Source organism: Xenopus tropicalis, chromosome 1 (genome assembly GCF_000004195.4).
Source record: "Xenopus tropicalis strain Nigerian chromosome 1, UCB_Xtro_10.0, whole genome shotgun sequence".
Classification (NCBI taxonomy): Eukaryota; Metazoa; Chordata; class Amphibia; order Anura; family Pipidae; genus Xenopus; species Xenopus tropicalis.
This window is the reverse complement of record NC_030677.2, coordinates 18387401-18406741: the sequence shown is the minus strand read 5'-3', so window position 1 is coordinate 18406741 and position 19341 is coordinate 18387401. Positions and strand designations below refer to the sequence as shown.

Here is a 19341-nt window from a genome sequence, read left to right as displayed (position 1 = left end):
GCAGGAGGATGCTTGAGGGGGGCCTGGGGGGAGCCGGAGGATGCTGGGGGTGCCCTGGGGGAAGCAGGAGGATACTGGGGAGGAGCTGGAGGATGCATGGGGGGGACCTGGGGGGAAGCAGGAGGATTCTGGGGGGGTGCTGAAAGGACGCTGGGCGGAGAGCCAAAGGACGCGGAAGGAAGCAGCAGGGAGCAGGCCATACTATGAGTAATTTGGGGGAGAACCACCAATGTTTTAGGGGGCCCTGGGCTGGCTAGCAATGATTTAGGGGGTACTTGCCCTGGCACCAATGCAAAACGTAACCCCTGGCCACCAATGTTTTAGGGGGGCCCTGGCTACCAAAGTTTAAGGGGGCCCTCGCTGCCAATGTCTGTATGTCCTTTGTATTGATGGGAGGGGTCACTGGGGGAGGGGCAATTGGGGGTGTGGGAGGAGGGGGGGCCCAGAAAATTTTGTTGTGAAGGGCCCCGTGATTTCTGATGGCGGCCCCTGGTATAATGCTACATTTGAATGTTTGCAAGCACCAGGAATCTAGATAGTTGATTCATTAAACAAACAAGCACAAGCTTTTAACCCCTTGTACAACTGCTGTCGCTTACAATACAATGTTTCAAGCTTGCAGTATTCCCAGTACAGCAGAACTTTAGTGCATTAGGCTGTAAATCTGTGCTTAGAGCTCGCTGGCCCTTTAAGGGAGTCACCCTGTCATGTGACACGTTGGGAGCAGAGGGCAGTGGAAGTGCAAGGAGCTGTCTCTGTGGGATCACACTGGGACCCTATCCAGCCGCTCAGCATACACTGTCTGTTTATGGTGGCACCGGTGCAGCTGACCCTCCAGGCTGACAGTTAGTAACCCTCGTCCCACTCTGCCTCTCTTTCTCTCTCTCTCTCTATATATATAACTGTGAGCAGCACAAGGTACTGGGGGGCAGGGGGGGACTGGGAATGTACAGCAGGAACCTTACACTAATCCATTCAGATCAAATATTATTACTGTTTATTCATCTTCTTGGGGGACTAAAGCTAAATGCCGCCTCTTTATTCCCTGCTTATCTATTCTTTACATTTTAGCCCATGTTTCAGCTGTGTTTGTATAATTCCATGGGGCGTAACTGCCTCTGGCTTGCTTTGCTTCATGCAGACCCGTCAGAGCATTTATATCCATATTTTACCCCCCAGGCACTTCCTAAGGAGATTCAAAAAAGCCTTGCACTGTCAAAAAAAGGGGCAACTTAGCGGCAATCCATATTAGCCAATCAGCAGTAAGCTGTGACCAGCAAGGCGCTATTAAAGTAACAAGGACACATATCTGATTGGTCGCCGTATGGCTTATTGAGAAAGTGATAGCCGGGCTGCTGTGTGAGTAACAGAGGGACCAATAGGGAGGCAGCGTGTAGCGCAGACACACCCACATTATGAAATATCAGCTCAGGCCGGCGATGATTTTTATTTTTAATGAGGAAATTTCAGTTTAAAATTCACATCTTAAAATTACCCTTTACCTCCATATAATATATATATTTTATTTTAGCCTGTGTGCATAAAAAATTACTTTGTGCAACTTTTAAGGACCACTGTACAAATGTGTGCGTAGCATCAAGGGTACTATAGGCATTAAATATCACACGTTATTTATTTTTGCATACACAGCACAGACACAATTTTCCCAGTGAGTACACACATGGATTGCATTATCTGAAGAAGAACTAACCTGAAACATTTATACTATGAGCAAACTTAGGAGGCTGTTCCTGCTGAATTGTGCTAAGTACAGGGGAATCCCTATGCTGCCATAGTTTTATGGTATCTCTCTGTACAGGCTATGAGCAAACTTAGGGGGCTGTTCCTGCTGAATTGTGCTTAGTACAGGGGAATCCCTATGTGCCATAGTTTTATGGTATCTCTCTGTACAGGCTATGAGCAAACTTAGGGGGCTGTTCCTGCTGAATTGTGCTTAGTACAGGGGAATCCCTATGCTGCCATAGTTTTATGGTATCTCTCTGTACAGGCTATGAGCAAACATTAAGGGCTGTTCCTGCTGAATTGGGTTCCAGAAAACTGGAGTAATTATATTATGGAATAATCCCTAGCAAGCTGGCTCTGTCATGGCTACAATAACAGACAATGCTGATCATTTACTCATAATTGTCTCTATGTGTGTTTTAGCAGAGGCAATTCTCAGTATTGTCTGGTGTTTAGTAGTCATGACAAGTAGCTGCTTCTAAGTAGTAGTAGTAGTAGTAGTAGATGAGAAGAGCGGCGGTGGTGGGACCAGGAAGGGAAACCATTAATTTGAAGTATGTGGGGCCCAGCAGGACCAGGGCCCTCCGGGATTTCTCCCAGTGTCCCAGTGGGCCAGTCCGACACTGGACGGAAAAGCCTTGCCCAGATTATTTATGGAGCCTTGCTTTGCTACAGTTATGAAAGTGAATATTTGGCTGAGACAAATGGAAAGCCTATTTAGCATTGGAGCAAGCTGAAGCTCAGTACTCACATGCTGCTATACCACAGAAATTATCTAATAATTTAAACTATTAGACAGCCCGGACATCATTAAGTCTTTCTTATTAAAACAAGTTATATGAGGCATAGGCACAGGGCCGGAACTAGGGGTAGGCAGAAGAGGCTACGGCCTAGGGTGCAACGGGGGGGGGGGGGGGGGGGGTGCCAGACAGGTATCTCTTCTTTTACCTACCTCTAGTTCCAGGCCCTTTCCCCCACTGCAGTGGCCCTGGCAACCCCGTCACCCAAGGTGCAGGCACAGTATGCGCTCGTTTGTGCACACACACAGGTTGCCTAGGGCGCCCGGTTGGCTTGGCCCGGCACTGCATAGGCACGGTCACTAGGTCAGCGGATATGAGAAGAACAATCCCAGGCAGTTTGGCAATTCAGGATTTCCCATTGATTAGTAACAAGATCACACTACAAAAGAGTAAAACTGAAAAAAAAGTGAACTGTTTTATGGATAGGCGACAGTCCATCCACCCTCCCTAATAACCCTAATTATAGGTTATTTATCCAATTTTGCCTGTAATAAAGATTAGGCTCTACGACCTGATCTAGTCATGTGTGGCCAAATAAACTGATCATTAAACGAGAAAAAGGATTGAGTACAAAAAAACAAATACACACTGTGGGTCATTCTAAACATTGGGCAAATTGGCACCTGGCAGTAACCCATGACAAGCAGATGATTTCTTTCAATGTTCAACCTGCAGCTGGCCATAAAAACCTTATGACTGAGGGGTTGCTATGGATTAGTGCCCAGGAACAGATTGGCGCAGTGTTTATTAATGAGACCCCCTGACATACAACTGGACCTATATCTGTACTGGAGCGTTGCACCATCACTTACATTCACTTGTTCTTTTCTAGATCGTTGAGAAAAGATGAAATACACCAGCACACGTGGGGGGCTCACTGGAGTGGATTTTGAAAAGGTGCTGTTTGCCGGTTTTGCTCCAGATGGTGGTCTGTTTATGCCAGAAGAAATCCCAAAACTGGACAAGAGAACCCTGCAAACATGGAGCTCCTATTCCTATATCCAGCTGGTGAAAGAAATATGTTCACTCTTTATTCCTCCAGAGTCTATACCAAGGGCAGAACTTGAAGGTATAGTACATGGTTTTTACCTGTTCCTGTATATTGGTGTGTTTAAAATTATGTCTGTATTTATAAATCTTTTATATAAACTATAGTATAGTTTTAGGCCAAAACAGCATAGGAAATATCAGCAGTAGCAGTGGGGGATAATAGCCTCTGGGAAGGGACTGGGGCTGTGGGATAGCAGGTATAGTAGGGAGAGATGGTGCCTATAGTAGCAGTGGGGGGATAATAGCCTCTGGGAAGGGACTGGGGCTGTGGGATAGCAGGTATAGTAGGGAGAGATGGTGCCTATAGTAGCAGTGGGGGGATAATAGCCTCTGGGAAGGGACTGGGGCTGTGGGATAGCAGGTATAGTAGGGAGAGATGGTGCCTATAGTAGCAGTGGGGGGATAATAGCCTCTGGGAAGGGACTGGGGCTGTGGGATAGCAGGTATAGTAGGGAGAGATGGTGCCTATAGTAGCAGTGGGGGGATAATAGCCTCTGGGAAGGGACTGGGGCTGTGGGATAGCAGGTATAGTAGGGAGAGATGGTGCCTATAGTAGCAGTGGGGGGATAATAGCCTCTGGGAAGGGACTGGGGCTGTGGGATAGCAGGTATAGTAGGGAGAGATGGTGCCTATAGTAGCAGTGGGGGGATAATAGCCTCTGGGAAGGGACTGGGGCTGTGGGATAGCAGGTATAGTAGGGAGAGGTGGTGCCTATAGTAGCAGTGGGATAATAGCCTCTGGGAAGGGACTGGGGCTGTGGGATAGCAGGTATAGTAGGGAGAGATGGTGCCTATAGTAGCAGTGGGGGGATAATAGCCTCTGGGAAGGGACTGGGGCTGTGGGATAGCAGGTATAGTAGGGAGAGATGGTGCCTGTAGTAGCAGTGGGGGATAATAGCCTCTGGGAAGGGACTGGGGCTGTGGGATAGCAGGTATAGTAGGGAGAGATGGTGCCTATAGTAGCAGTGGGGGGATAATAGCCTCTGGGAAGGGACTGGGGCTGTGGGACAGCAGGTATAGTAGGGAGAGATGGTGCCTATAGTAGCAGTGGGGGGATAATAGCCTCTGGGAAGGGACTGGGGCTGTGGGATAGCAGGTATAGTAGGGAGAGATGGTGCCTATAGTAGCAGTGGGATAATAACCTCTGGGAAGGGACTGGGGCTGTGGGATAGCAGGTATAGTAGGGAGAGATGGTGCCTATAGTAGCAGTGGGGGGATAATAGCCTCTGGGAAGGGACTGGGGCTGTGAGATAGCAGGTATAGTAGGGAGAGATGGTGCCTATAGTAGCAGTGGGGGGATAATAGCCTCTGGGAAGGGACTGGGGCTGTGGGATAGCAGGTATAGTAGGGAGAGATGATGCCTATAGTAGCTGTGGGGGGATAATAGCCTCTGGGAAGGGACTGGGGCTGTGGGATAGCAGGTATAGTAGGGAGAGATGGTGCCTATAGTAGCAGTGGGATAATAGCCTCTGGGAAGGGACTGGGGCTGTGGGATAGCAGGTATAGTAGGGAGAGATGGTGCCTATAGTAGCAGTGGGGGGATAATAGCCTCTGGGAAGGGACTGGGGCTGTGGGATAGCAGGTATAGTAGGGAGAGATGGTGCCTATAGTAGCAGTGGAGGGATAATAGCCTCTGGGAAGGGACTGTGGCTGTGGGATAGCAGTATAGTAAATGGAGACGGTGCCTTTCTGTCTTTTTTTCTTTTTGCCCCCCAGGTCTGATTGACAAAGCTTTCAGTCGCTTCAGGCACAGGGATATCGTTCCTATTGCCAAGCTGAAATCTGGGTTAAACGTCATGGAGATGTGGCACGGGGTGACTCATGCCTTTAAAGACCTTGCCATGTCCTGCGTGGGGGAGTTACTGGGTTACTTCTTAAAGAGAAGCAATAAACATATCACCATCTTGGTTGGTAAGGCATGTCTGAGCTGCTCATCTGCTTAGTGGCTAGGTCGCCATCTGTACATAGATGATAGATAGATGATAGATAGATAGATAGATAGATAGATAGATAGATAGATAGATAGATGATAGATAGATAGATAGATAGATAGATAGATAGATAGATAGATAGATGATAGATATATAGATAGATAGATAGATAGATAGATGATAGATAGATAGATGATAGATAGATAGATGATAGATGATAGATGATAGATAGATAGATAGATAGATTATAGACAGACAGATTCTTATTACAGGTCCAACTTACCCAATTTTCTATACTAATAACTAATAAAAGGTTAGTAGTCTCTATGGCAGGCCCCAAGTACAGCAGCACTATATAGGGATGCACACAAACCACTAAACCAATATATTGTTCAGTCAACCTGACCCCCCGCCCCTTGATTTTGTTGGTACCTGACCAACCTCTATCCTTTCCTGGCTTTTTATTTCCATTTTGCAGCCACCTCAGGGGATACGGGCAGCTCAGCGATTGAAAGTGTGAGAGGAAGAGAGAATATCGACATTGTAGTTCTGCTGCCTCGCGGGCGCTGCACCAGGATCCAGGAACTGCAGATGACAACGGTGATTGAGGACAATGTCCATGTATTCGCAGGTGGGACTTTTTTAATGGGGCACGTTCCTGCCATATGCATCTGGGGCAGTAACAAAATGTGCCTGATAGGTGCTTCTCTATGGCAATAATGGCTTCTGACTAGCTTTTTAAAATCAGAAGATGTATTAGGGCGGCCCTTAGTACTTACGATGGCAGTTTCCTATTTAGGATTACCCAATGGCACATACTGCTAAAAAAGTATAATATTATGAAAATGGTTTATTTAGATGATGTAATATATTTTTATAGGGACCTACATTGTTTGGGGCCATAGTTTTCCTTTACAGGGGATTTATACTCCAACATTGTATTGATGTTTAAACTTCCAAACGGAGCAGTGTGCACAGTGCATGGTTCTTTTACCCACAATGCAGTGTTTATTCCATGAGTGCAGCATAATTATGGCCTTGCTCCAAGTTCCAGCCACTGCAGTGCCGCCTCATGCACCAAAACGGACGCAATTATGCTCGCAATTTAAGGCACATCGGATGCAAGTTGCACGTAGCGTATTTTAATGGGGGTTGTGTCACTTCTGAGCAAGTGTTTCTGAATAACTGAGTTCAGTTCTAGTCCACTGTGGGAACCTTAGAATTACCTCCATGTTCTGGGCTGGGGGGGTTTCCTTGCATCAGTAAGGTGCAATTGTGTGCCACTCATCAGGAAAGGCAAGATGGACACATCGGCAACCATGTGGAAGTGAAAGAGTCAGTTCGGACACAAGTACCATAATGAATGGTGTCAACATGCACTCTCCATTGTGTCCATTGTGCAACATGTGGGGGTTTTGGAAAATGACCCGTTTAAAGAGAGCTGCTAAGCCAAATGCCTGGAATTAGCAGCCTAAAACTGATAATTTCTTTAAAATACCAAAAATAAAAAAATCTTAATTGCAAAAGCGATCAGGCTGATGCCACATGTGGCGTTTTTCCGCTGCGTATTTTCTAATTCTCTCGGCGGCTGAAAAACGCCCGATATTATCATCCATAGAAATAGCTTGAAAAGACTCAAAGCAAACCACACAATGCGGAAATACGCTAGAAAACGCCTTAGCACGGAAAACGCCACGTGTGGCATCAGCCTCAGAGGAGACATCGGAGTAACTTTGCATTAACTGATTTCATTATCCCACAGGTGCAACATTTACTTCAGGTCCAGTACTCCATAGAGGATCTGAATTATTTATCCTTATATTGTGACTTCTACATTATACTTATACGGTATATTGTCAGCCGCTCCCTAATCGGCCCAGAGCATGTGCTGTCAATCAGCAGAAAAGAATATAAGGGGCCACCGGGCTGCTGACACTTACCTGCGCTTAGGGACCCACTCACAATATACTGTAGTACTACTACTGTAGTAGTTTAATTCAGATTTACGTTACTTGGAGTTGCACATTACTTGGAATTCTTTCCTTTTCTTTGTAATCTTCAGGCAGTTACAGTACAAATAAGATTTTTTTGACCATTGTTTCCCTTTAATATAAATCCCTTAACACAAAGCCCTTTTGCAGTTGATGGAACTTCGGACGAGCTGGATTATCCAATCAAAAAGCTATTTGCCGACAGCGACTTTGTGAAAACGCATAACATAATAAGCACTAATTCTGTGAACTGGGCGAGGATCCTGGTGCAGATTGCCCATTTCTTCTATGGCTACTTGCAGTGTGTCCCACCCACAGAACTGCAGTGTCCGACTCCAGTGGAAATTGTCGTTCCCACGGGGGGAGCTGGAAACATCACAGGTAGGAGTGCAGGAAAGTTTCCTAGAAAAGAAGTCAGAAATAATTAGGGAGACAGGGTTGATTGTGCCTACGGTTACCATTAAGGTCGGAATTATATATTTACTGGCAGTGTAATAACCAGTAAATTAGTATTACCCTACAAATCCCTCCCTCGCCTGACCCTCACCGCTAAACGATTACTCCTTATAAGTACAGACCCACCTACTGTATACCCAACCCACTTCACCCATTCCCAGCCCACTCTGCCCATTTCTCCACCCCATGATATCATTACCCCACCCAGTTCCTTGACCCAAAGGCTGAAAAAAAGGCCTTGTTGTTGCATTACTTTGTCATGAAGGGGAGCAGCCATGTTGCTTGTTTTGGTGGAAAAAGTCTTTATAGTTCTCAATGGCTTATTTACAATCATTCCCAATACCAGTACCAGTGGGCACAGGTCAAAGCTCATTGGTGGCACAGGTCAAAGAGCTCATTGGTGGCACAGGTCAAAGAGCTCATTGGTGGGCCCTTACAACTGCTCCCATTAATTTCCAATAGGACTATCTTTGAGCACAAGAACTTTATATAATGCATAAAAAAAGTCTGAGCTTATTGAAATAGACACAAAGTCCAGGCTTGCCAAGCGGTGCCAACAGTGTTAGAAAAAGATAAAATGTGATCACAGTTTTTTTATTAAATATATATCCTTTATAGAAAGAAAAAAAAATAGTTATATTGAGCTCTTCCAGCTGATTAAAATAATGGGTCTGGCATTTTTGGAAGATTCTACAGTCAAAAGTTCTAGCAGATGAAAGGTCTGGGGTGGGTCCCAAATCTGAAGGTCCCTGGGCAATTGCCCCTTTTGCCCAGTTATTAACACGGCTCTGCCATGTGTAAAACTGCATAGCTCCCTTCTGGAGTGGCAGAGATTTCTCTGTAATGTTCAGCTGTAGCCTCTTTAACTATATTCCTCTATAACAATATTCCTCTATAACGATATACCTCTATAACGATATACCTCTATAACAGGGGTCTCAAACTCGCGGCCCGCGGGCCATTTGCGGCCCTCGGTACAATATTTTGTGGCCCGCACCAACGCCTTCTCAAAAGCAATGAATGGATCGCGATTTTTATTGCGATTCAAGGGATAATGCAAGGCACGGTGGGCGGGAGCTGCTGATTGCGGAAATGACGTTATGCCATCATAACAGTTATTATGGGAAGACGTTCTGTGTGCACAATTAGCTGCTAAGGAGCTAATTGTGCACACAGAACGTCTTCCCATAATAACTGTTATGATGGCATAACGTCATTTCCGCAATCAGCAGCTCCCGCCCGCCGTGCCTTGCATTATCCCTTGAAAGCCAATTTTTGGTGAAATCCCTTATGCGGCCCAGCCTCATCCTGACTTTGCCTCCTGCGGCCCCCAGGTAAATTGAGTTTGAGCCCCCTGCTCTATAACGATATACCTCTATAACTATATACCTATATAACTGTATTCCTCTTTAACTATATTCCTCTATAACTATATACCTCTATAACTATATACCTATATAACTGTATTCCTCTATAACTATATACCTCTATAACTATATACCTCTATAACTAACTATATTCCTCTATAACTTTATACCTCTATAACTATATACCTCTATAACTGTATTCCTCTATAACTATATTCCTCTATAACTATATACCTCTATAACTATATTCCTCTATAACTATATACCTCTATAACTATATTCCTCTATAACTGTATTCCTCTATAACTATATTCCTCTATAACTATATACCTCTATAACTATATACCTATATAACTATATACCTCTATAACTATATACCTCTATAACTATATACCTCTATAACTATATACCTCTATAACTATATATACCTCTATAACCATACACCTCTATAACTATATACCTCTATGACTGCAGCTCTCCCTTGTGTACCCGCTGCACACACATTAACCCCTGTGAGATACCAAGGGCCGGGTTGAGCAATCTGACACTTTGTTATCAATGTTGTTAGATTATTAATCAGACTAATAAGCAGTAGAATGACTCACGTATAACACACCTATGTACACATCCTTCAGTATAAAATATATCCCAGTTCTAAGCATGTATTAGATTATTTACAGGTCAAATTGCAGACTGTGTTTACTGGGCCATAAGCGGATTTTAATGACGGCTTGGGGACACTAAGACTTCCTGAACCAACATCAATGAATTTCTTACAACACACAGGGTGGGTGTATTATACATATAACCAACACTTTACTTATCTACAAAGCCATGTACTCTGGGACACTACATCTTACAATGCTGTGCATTTATCCTGATGTGTTCTGGGGGCACTATACATGGTGCTGGGAAACTATAAGGAAATCTGTGTAGTAAATACCTTTAAATACACCAATCACCCCATGACTTTTCCACCTAACAACCTGCCATTGATTTTGTCACAATGGAAAGACAGGGCAACTTATGACCTTTCTGCCCCCTTTACGGGCTCATCGGCCAACAAAACAAGAGAGTAAGCCCAAGTAGTAAAATGTCTCCATTATTTTTCCAAGTAATTCAATTTATGAAACTTCAGTTTTGCTTTCAAAATGTTTTATGCATGTTCAACCTCCAATTTATTTGTTTCAGTTTTTATTATTAGTCCTTGGTCCCAGGGATCCCCAGCGGAACAGATTACCCCAACTAAACTGGGTGCTGCTTTGGAACGATTTCCCTGCCTTACCATATACTGTATACTATATAAATCATTTTTAAATAAGCAGTGCCTACTGTCAACAAAACACAAAGCAGGAAACATTCCCAGCCCATGGTTTATAAATGGGGACTAAGGTGCCACTTTGCTCTAGAGAGGCCCACGCTGTACAGGGCCAAGAGCACTCTCCCCTATTGTTACTAGCACTAAAGGCAGCTCTAATCAAATGTGACCTCTCTGATAAACCTTTAAAGAACCACTTACAGTGATAAAGCTCATAGCAGCCTTTGTACCCTGAGATCATGCTGCAATGGTGCCTTTATAGCCACATTTCTGGACAGGCGCCAGTCACACTTTGTATCCGAATCAGATGGAGAAATATTGGCACCATTGTTACACACAATTGCTACACAACCCCAGCACGCTTACGTTATGGCAAAAAAATCTAGTCGGATGGGGGACCGCATTGGCTCGTTGATGTGGTCCCTGAACCGACTGCCCCATTGCCGCCAATAAAATTTGATCATTTGGCCCCAGGGCCAAACGATCGAATTAGCCTACACGTTCCCCGATATCGCCCACCCCTAGATGGGGATATCGGGTGAAGATCCGCTCGCTTGGCAATCTCGCCAAGTGAGTGAATCTTCACGTGTATGGGGAGCTTAAGGGAAGAACATATATAGGCACAAATGATCCTGTTCAGCCATATTTATCTTTTATTTCTTGACAGGTATTAATGGAAATAATACACTGATTCCTGCCCCGAGATATAGTGGAGTATAATATACTGATTGCAGTGAAGCAGTGCCCCTAGTGCACAAGTGATTTACAATAAAGTGAAAGGTCAGGAATGGGCAAGCAGTTTTGAACAGGCTCCCCTTGCCAAACAAGCAATAAACCTATGGAATTTGAAAGACAGGCATTTGGCTTTAAAGGGGTAGTTCACCTTAACATTAACTTTTAGTATTTTACAGAATGGTCAATCCTTAGCAATTTTTCAATCAGCCATTTTTTTTATTTTCTATAGTTTTTGAATTGTTTGCCTTATTCTTCTGAAGCTTCCAAATGGGGGTCACTGATCCTGGCAGCCAGGTCCAATTCAAAATTGGCCCTGGCATTTCAAGTACAGAGGCCCAAACAGCCCCCCAGCAGCCCAATAAATAGTGAGTGTCTGTGGCACCTTACAGCAGCCCCTCTGGCATTTGCCTGAACCCACAGATTGCCAGTCCGGGCCTGATTTTGACTACCCAGAGGCACAAACAACCCCCCAGCAGCCCAATAAATAGTGAGTGACTATGGCACCTTACAGCAGCCCCTCTGGCATTTGCCCGAACCCACAGATTGCCTGATGGCAGCCCAAAAACTATTGTTATTGTTACTTTTAATTGCTTATCTGTCTATGCAGGCCTCTCTAATTTATATTCCAATCTGCCATTCAAACCACTGCCTGGTTTCTAGGGTAATTTAGACCCTAGCGACAGATAGGTGTTGAAATTACAAACTGGAGAGTTGAACAAGAAGTTATATTATCCAATAACCACAAATAATAAAAATTAAATACAAATGACAAATTGTCTCAAAATAGAACGCTCTTCATCATACCCCTTTAACCTGGAGTAAGAGGTTAAACTGTCCAGAAATACTGAACATAGAGCAAAGCAGTTGCATAATTAGACCAATCAATATGCCCTCTTTTACATTCACATTGTATTATTTAATTCTTTGGGCCGGAAACCCAGTGAGCAGGCCAGTCCAATTTGGCCATCCATAAGCATGGCATACTGCCCCTAGAATATGTTTATTGCAAAGATTTACGGAAACTCTGCACAATTTGCCTTGAATTAGTCAAAGTGATAGAGAACCTGGATTTGGATGGCTATGGGAGCAGTTGAAAACATACTTATTGGTTGCCAGGGGTTACTAGACATGGAGCATAGTCCCCATTGTTACTCATCTACTCTGGCAGTTGTCAATGCCCGACCAATGTTTGTGTGTATGACGTAGCTTTGTGCCAGGCATCTGGGCAGATTTGTCTCAGCTCAGTGCTGGTGTTGGGGCAGGGGCTTCCCTAAGTTGAAGAATAAAAACCTCATACCAACAGCGGGAGTGGGTCTGGGTCGGCAGGGCTCACTGGGTTTTTTCCCCGATGTCCCACTGGCCCAGTCCAATGCTGCCATTGGGGTGACTTACACTTCCCCCAGTGAGGGATTCTAACAAAACCTGAATGTCCATGTTTGTGCTTTATTATAATAGGATTATTAGGATATAATGGGAACCTATTTCTGGGTTTCTGAGCTAAACAAATAGGCGAGTGGGACAGGTTTCTGTTAGGATTGTACTGTTATGTTGGTGCTAATAATGGTCATTGTCTTTGCAGCGGGGTGCATAGCGCAGGCAATGGGCCTTCCAATCCGACTCGTCGCTGTTGTGAACAGGAACGATATCATTCATCGCACTGTGCAGCACGGAGATTTCTCATTGGGCGACACCGCAGCCACTTTGGCCTCTGCCATGGATATACAGGTAATGGGAGGAACAAGTCAGAACGCTATCCCATATCTTGTCTTTTGCATTGATCTTTCTCCTCATTGGGAAGGACCTTTGATCGTCCATATCTGTCGGTATCTCGTTGGCTCTTACAGGCTGCAGACTGTTGCACAAGTGTCAGAGCTTTGAAAATGATAATATGTCCAATTTGTCTTTATTAGAGGGCAGAAAAGATTTACTCACGTTCAGTAAGTGTCAAAGTACAGCACAACACATAGTGACCAATCAGCAGTTAGTTTTGTTCTGTGTCCAACAAGTTAATAATGAAAGATTGATTGTATTATTAGTAAATTATTATTGTATTATTAGTAAATCAGAATTTATAGGTATAAGTATAGATCAAGTGTAGGGTTTGTTTTTGGGCACCATATAATCTGTACAATCTGATTGGCTCTCCCCAGAGCCTGGCCCAATACAGAATGCTATGTTTATACAATGAAGGGAATATCAGTGCAGTTACGGATAGCAACCAATTAGATCCTTTAGTTTTTCTTAAATTTGACTTGTTAGGGGAACTTTACCCAAACACAACGTAAGCTTTTTGAAACTTTTGCCTAATTTCAAGCAACTTTGCAATATACATCAATTATAAAAATGCAGCCTTTTCATGATTTTTAATATAATACTATGGTTTGGAACAGTTCCCTAAGCCCCGCCCCCTGTTCCCCTGCTGATCTGGCTGACTGCTTTGTGACTCAAATGAAATGTAACAGTAGCCAACTGCCCTCAGCCTGCCCTCAGCCTGCCTCCTCCCAATCCCACAATTCCTTGCTGCACACATGATGTCAATAAGGAAAGGAACATCCCAGTGCAATGCATTGTGGGTTATGTAGTTCTGGCATGCTGTCTGTAAGCTGTGGAGAAGTTGTTACAATTTGTAACATCAGTGTTTTAGTCTCTCCTCCCCTGCCAGGAATACAAATGATGCAGAAAGAGAAGAACTGTTTTGCAGCTGAATTTCAGCATATAAAATGGTATTTATTCAGACTGTTTGAAGGAACAGATTACAGTCATAGGGATATTAGGGGTTTCTGTGTTGTGTGGGGCTCTTTAACAAAGTTCCCCTTTAATCAGTCCTGTTTTTTTGAAGAGTGTTACCCCATCCTGTTTTCTTGGACAGTCAAGCGCTCACATTGTCACTCTCACATTGGCCTTTCTGAGTGTTGAGGGATACCGAGTGGTCCGTCAGAGCCATGGTTAACAAAAAAGAGCAGCTGCCTATGACCACATAGTAGGGCCCTGTACCGTAGCAACCATTGGTAGGAACAGAGGAGGACAGCAGGCAGACAGCCATAGTAAGGCAATATAGCTAATCTGTGAAGCAGGGTTTATAGAAAATGCCTAATTTATAACACTTACTCTGTTGCTTACGTTCTGTCGTATGTGACCGCCCACTCGTGGTACCCAGGAGCCGTACAACATGGAGAGAATCCTATGGCTGTTGGCGGGTTCTGATAGAAGTCACATTAAAGAACTGATGGAAGAATTTCAGGAGAAGAAGAGGGTGAAGATACCAGAGCAACTTCACAAAAGGGTAATAGTAACGAACATGCACTTTTCCTTCCATATTGGTGCCCATCATTGGAGATCCGGTGGCATTGCAGCCAAAAGGAGATGGGAGAACCTGCACAAGAGATCTTATATGTATATGTATAAACCTTGCCCTGAGCCGGCACTCACACGGACTGGCACAGGAGTGCTGGCCAGATGGGCAGATCCACAATAAACTGTCCCTGTGTGCATAATGGCACAAGTCAGGGTTAGAATTAGAGTGAGTGGCCAAGGGCGGTTCAGGGCAGCCATATAATAGTGTGTCCGACATCTGCCCATAGCCTGTTACTTGTAACCATATCTGAAGGTATTTTTAGTTAGAAATAAAGGTCCTGTTTCCCCAAGACTCATATCACTTAACTTGATGGTAATTAATACTACAGTGATACACACCAAATTAAGCAAGGGGCTCAGCTGCTCAAACCCATAGCCCATTGCTATAGAAATACTGTCAGGGGAAAACATGTTTTTTTCAAAACCCATTAGTTAATAGAGCTTCTCCAGCAGAATCCTGCATTGTAATCTGTTTTTCCCATGGGGCTAGCCATATCCTTCATTTCCCAGGGTGCCACAGGCATGTGACCTGTGCTCTGATAAACTACAGTCACACTTTACTGCTGCGCTGCAAGTTGGAGTGATATCCCCCCTCCCCCCCAGCAGCCGATCAGCAGAACAATGGGAAGGGAGCAAGATAGCAGCTCCCAGTAGGTATCAGAATAGCACTCAATAGTAAGAAATCCAAGTCCCACTTGGGACTCCTCCAGTTACATGAGAGTAGGAGAAACAATAGGTTTGCTGTAAGCAGTTCTAATGTGTAGCGCCGGCTCCTTCTGAAAGCTCAGACTCAGGCACACTTTACTGCTGCGCTGCAAGTTGGAGTGATATCCCCCCCCCCCCCTCCCAGCAGCCGATCAGCAGAACAATGGGAAGGGAGCAAGATAGCAGCTCCCAGTAGGTATCAGAATAGCACTCAATAGTAAGAAATCCAAGTCCGGCTTGGGACTCCTCCAGTTACATGGGGGTAGGAGAAACAATAGGTTACCAATAAGAGGTACTTATATCTTAGTTGGGATCAAGTACAGGTACTGTTTTATTATTACAGAGAAAAGGGAATCATTTAACCATTAAATAAACCCAATTGGGCTGTTCTGCCCCAATAAGGGGTAATTATATCTTAGTTGGGATCAAGTACAGGTACTGTTTTATTATTACAGAGAAAAGGGAATCATTTAACCATTAAATAAACCCAATAGGGCTGTTCTGCCCCAATAAGGGGTAATTATATCTTAGTTGGGATCAAGTACAGGTACTGTTTTATTATTACAGAGAAAAGGGAATCATTTAACCATTAAATAAACCCAATAGGGCTGTTCTGTCCCCAATAAGGGGTAATTATATCTTAGTTGGGATCAAGTACAGGTACTGTTTTATTATTACAGAGAAAAGGGAATCATTTAACCATGAAATAAACCCAATTGGGCTGTTCTGCCCCCAATAAGGGGTAATTATATCTTAGTTGGGATCAAGTACAGGTACTGTTTTATTATTACAGAGAAAAGGGAATCATTTAACCATTAAATAAACCCAATTGGGCTGTTCTGCCCTTATACTGTAATGTCACCCACTGTGACCTATAGCACTTATATTTGCCTATTTGTGTCTGTTAGTTACCCTCCCATATAGATTGTAAGCTCTACAGGTACTGTTTTATTATTACAGAGAAAAGGGAATCATTTAACCATTAAATAAACCCAATAGGACTGTTCTGCCCCCAATAAGGGGTAATTATATCTTAGTGGGGATCAAGTACAGGTACTGTTTTATTATTACAGAGAATAAGGAAATTTTAAAAAATATTAATTATTTGATTTAACACCTGTAAAGCACAACCCCCTACACTTATGAAAACCTGTTTCCCAAGAGACAAGCTTACAGCAGTGGTGAGGGCAGTAGCCACATATTCTATATTCTGAGTCGTTATTTCTCCAATGGACAGAGCTAACGAGCGCCTTTTACATACAGATTGCAGGCGTGATGACATCCTGCCGGGTAACAGATGACAATATACTCGGTACCATTGGGCGCTGCTGGGAAGAAAACCATTACCTCCTGTGCCCTCATTCCGCAGTAGGTGTCTATTATCATTACCAGCATATAGACGGCAATCAGAAAAGGTAAGGAGGTTTCCCATTCAGGCCTTGGGGTGCCAAAAGGCAATGGGCTGGGCCAAAAATATTATTATGTTAATTAATTTGCTTTTGTGCCCCTGTATGGAGTGGGATTTTCCCAAGTGCAGCAGCGTATGGACAATGTGCTAAACGTCTATAAATGTGAATGCATTGTGCTTCCATTGCTGGTAACAGGCCATGTTACATGTTACAATACAGCGGCAGTGATGGCATTTTGTTGTTTATTCTGTAGCCCCAGGTGCTGCTTGGCCCCGGCATCGGCAGCCAAATTCCAGGACGTGATTATGAAAGCCAACCTCACCCCCGATATCCCCCAAGAGATCAAAGCCTTAGAGGAGAAGCAGACGCGGTCTCGCCACTTGGCCAGAGAGGATGATTGGGAGGCGGAATTGCGGCAAACCATCGAGAGTATCACCCAGCGCAGACACCTGCCCTAGTCTAACAGAAATGTGCTCTCCCTCCGCTCAGTATCAGTATTCTTTATTTAGTATCAGTATCTACTCTGCCCCCCCCCAGCCATAATGAGACTGTCTGTGCCAGACTTTACTAGTGACCCCAGCAACCAGGTTCTACTAGTGACCCCAGCAACCAGGTTCTACTAGTGACCCCAGCAACCAGGTTCTACTAGTGACCCCAGCAACCAGGTTCTACTAGTGACTCCAGCAACCAGGTTCTACTAGTGACCCCAGCAACCAGGTTCTACTAGGGACTCCAGCAACCAGGTTCTACTAGTGACTCCAGCAGCCAGGTTCTACTAGTGACCCCAGCAACCAGGTTCTACTAGTGACCCCAGCAACCAGGTTCTACTAGTGACCCCAGCAACCAGGTTCTACTAGTGACCCCAGCAACCAGGTTCTACTAGTGACCCCAGCAACCAGGTTCTACTAGTGACCCCAGCAACCAGGTTCTACTAGTGACCCCAGCAACCAGGTTCTACTAGGGACCCCAGCAACCAGGTTCTACTAGGGACCCCAGCAACCAGGTTCTACTAGTGACCCCAGCAACCAGGTTCTACTAGGGACCCCAGCAACCAGGTTCTACTAGTGACCCCAGCAACCAGGTTCTACTAGGGACTCCAGCAACCAGGTTCTACTAGTGACCCCAGCAACCAGGTTCTACTAGTGACTCCAGCAGCCAGGTTCTACTAGTGACCCCAGCAACCAGGTTCTACTAGTGACCCCAGCAACCAGGTTCTACTAGGGACTCCAGCAACCAGGTTCTACTAGTGACCCCAGCAACCAGGTTCTACTAGTGCCCCCAGCAACCAGGTTCTACTAGGGACTCCAGCAACCAGGTTCTACTAGTGACCCCAGCAACCAGGTTCTACTAGGGACTCCAGCAACCAGGTTCTACTAGTGACTCCAGCACTAGGTTCTACTAGTGACCCCAGCAACCAGGTTCTACTAGTGACCACAGCAACCAGGTTCTACTAGTGACCCCAGCAACCAGGTTCTACTAGTGCCCCCAGCAACCAGGTTCTACAAGTGACCCCAGCAACCAGGTTCTACTAGTGACCCCAGCAACCAGGTTCTACTAGTGACCCCAGCAACCAGGTTCTACTAGTGACTCCAGCAACCAGGTTCTACTAGTGACCCCAGCAACCAGGTTCTACTAGTGACCCCAGCAACCAGGTTCTACTAGTGACCCCAGCAACCAGGTTCTACTAGTGACTCCAGCAACCAGGTTCTACTAGTGACCCCAGCAGCCAGGTTCTACTAGTGACCCCAGCAACCAGGTTCTACTAGGGACTCCAGCAACCAGGTTCTACTAGTGACTCCAGCAACCAGGTTCTACTAGTGACCCCAGCAACCAGGTTCTACTAGTGACCCCAGCTACTAGGTTCTACTAGTGACTCCAGCAGCCAGGTTCTACTAGTGACCCCAGCAACCTGGTTCTACTAGTGACCCCAGCAACCTGGTTCTACTAGTGACCCCAGCAACCAGGTTCTACTAGTGACCCCAGCAACCAGGTTCTACTAGTGACCCCAGCAACCAGGTTCTACTAGTGACCCCAGCAACCAGGTTCTACTAGGGACTCCAGCAACCAGGTTCTACTAGTGACCCCAGCAACCAGGTTCTACTAGTGACTCCAGCAACCAGGTTCTACTAGTGACTCCAGCAACCAGGTTCTACTAGTGACTCCAGCAACCAGGTTCTACTAGTGACCCCAGCAACCAGGTTCTACTAGGGACTCCAGCAACCAGGTTCTACTAGTGACCCAGCAACCAGGTTCTACTAGTGACCCCAGCAACCAGGTTCTACTAGTGACCCCAGCAACCAGGTTCTAGTAGTGACCCAGCAACCAGATTCTACTAGTGACCCCAGCAACCAGGTTCTATTAGTGAACCCAGCAACCAGTTTCTACTAGTGACCCAGCAACCAGAGTCTACTAGTGACCCCAGCAACCAGGTTCTACTAGTGACCCCAGCAACCAGAGTCTACTAGTGACCCCAGCAACCAGGT

General features: G+C 45.1%; 1 protein-coding gene across 1 annotated transcript; it reads left to right on the top strand.

Moving 5' to 3' along the window:
* The first annotated feature begins 717 nt into the window (after positions 1-717).
* thnsl2 (threonine synthase-like 2) lies at positions 718-17737 on the top strand. Its single transcript, XM_031895295.1, has 9 exons — positions 718-845; positions 3376-3612; positions 5309-5503; positions 6002-6154; positions 7665-7895; positions 12970-13115; positions 14548-14673; positions 16713-16864; positions 17112-17737. Exons 2-9 carry the CDS (start codon positions 3390-3392, stop codon positions 17314-17316), a joined length of 1431 nt encoding a protein of 476 aa, XP_031751155.1. The 5' UTR covers positions 718-845; positions 3376-3389; the 3' UTR covers positions 17317-17737.
* The last annotated feature ends 1604 nt before the right edge of the window (positions 17738-19341 follow it).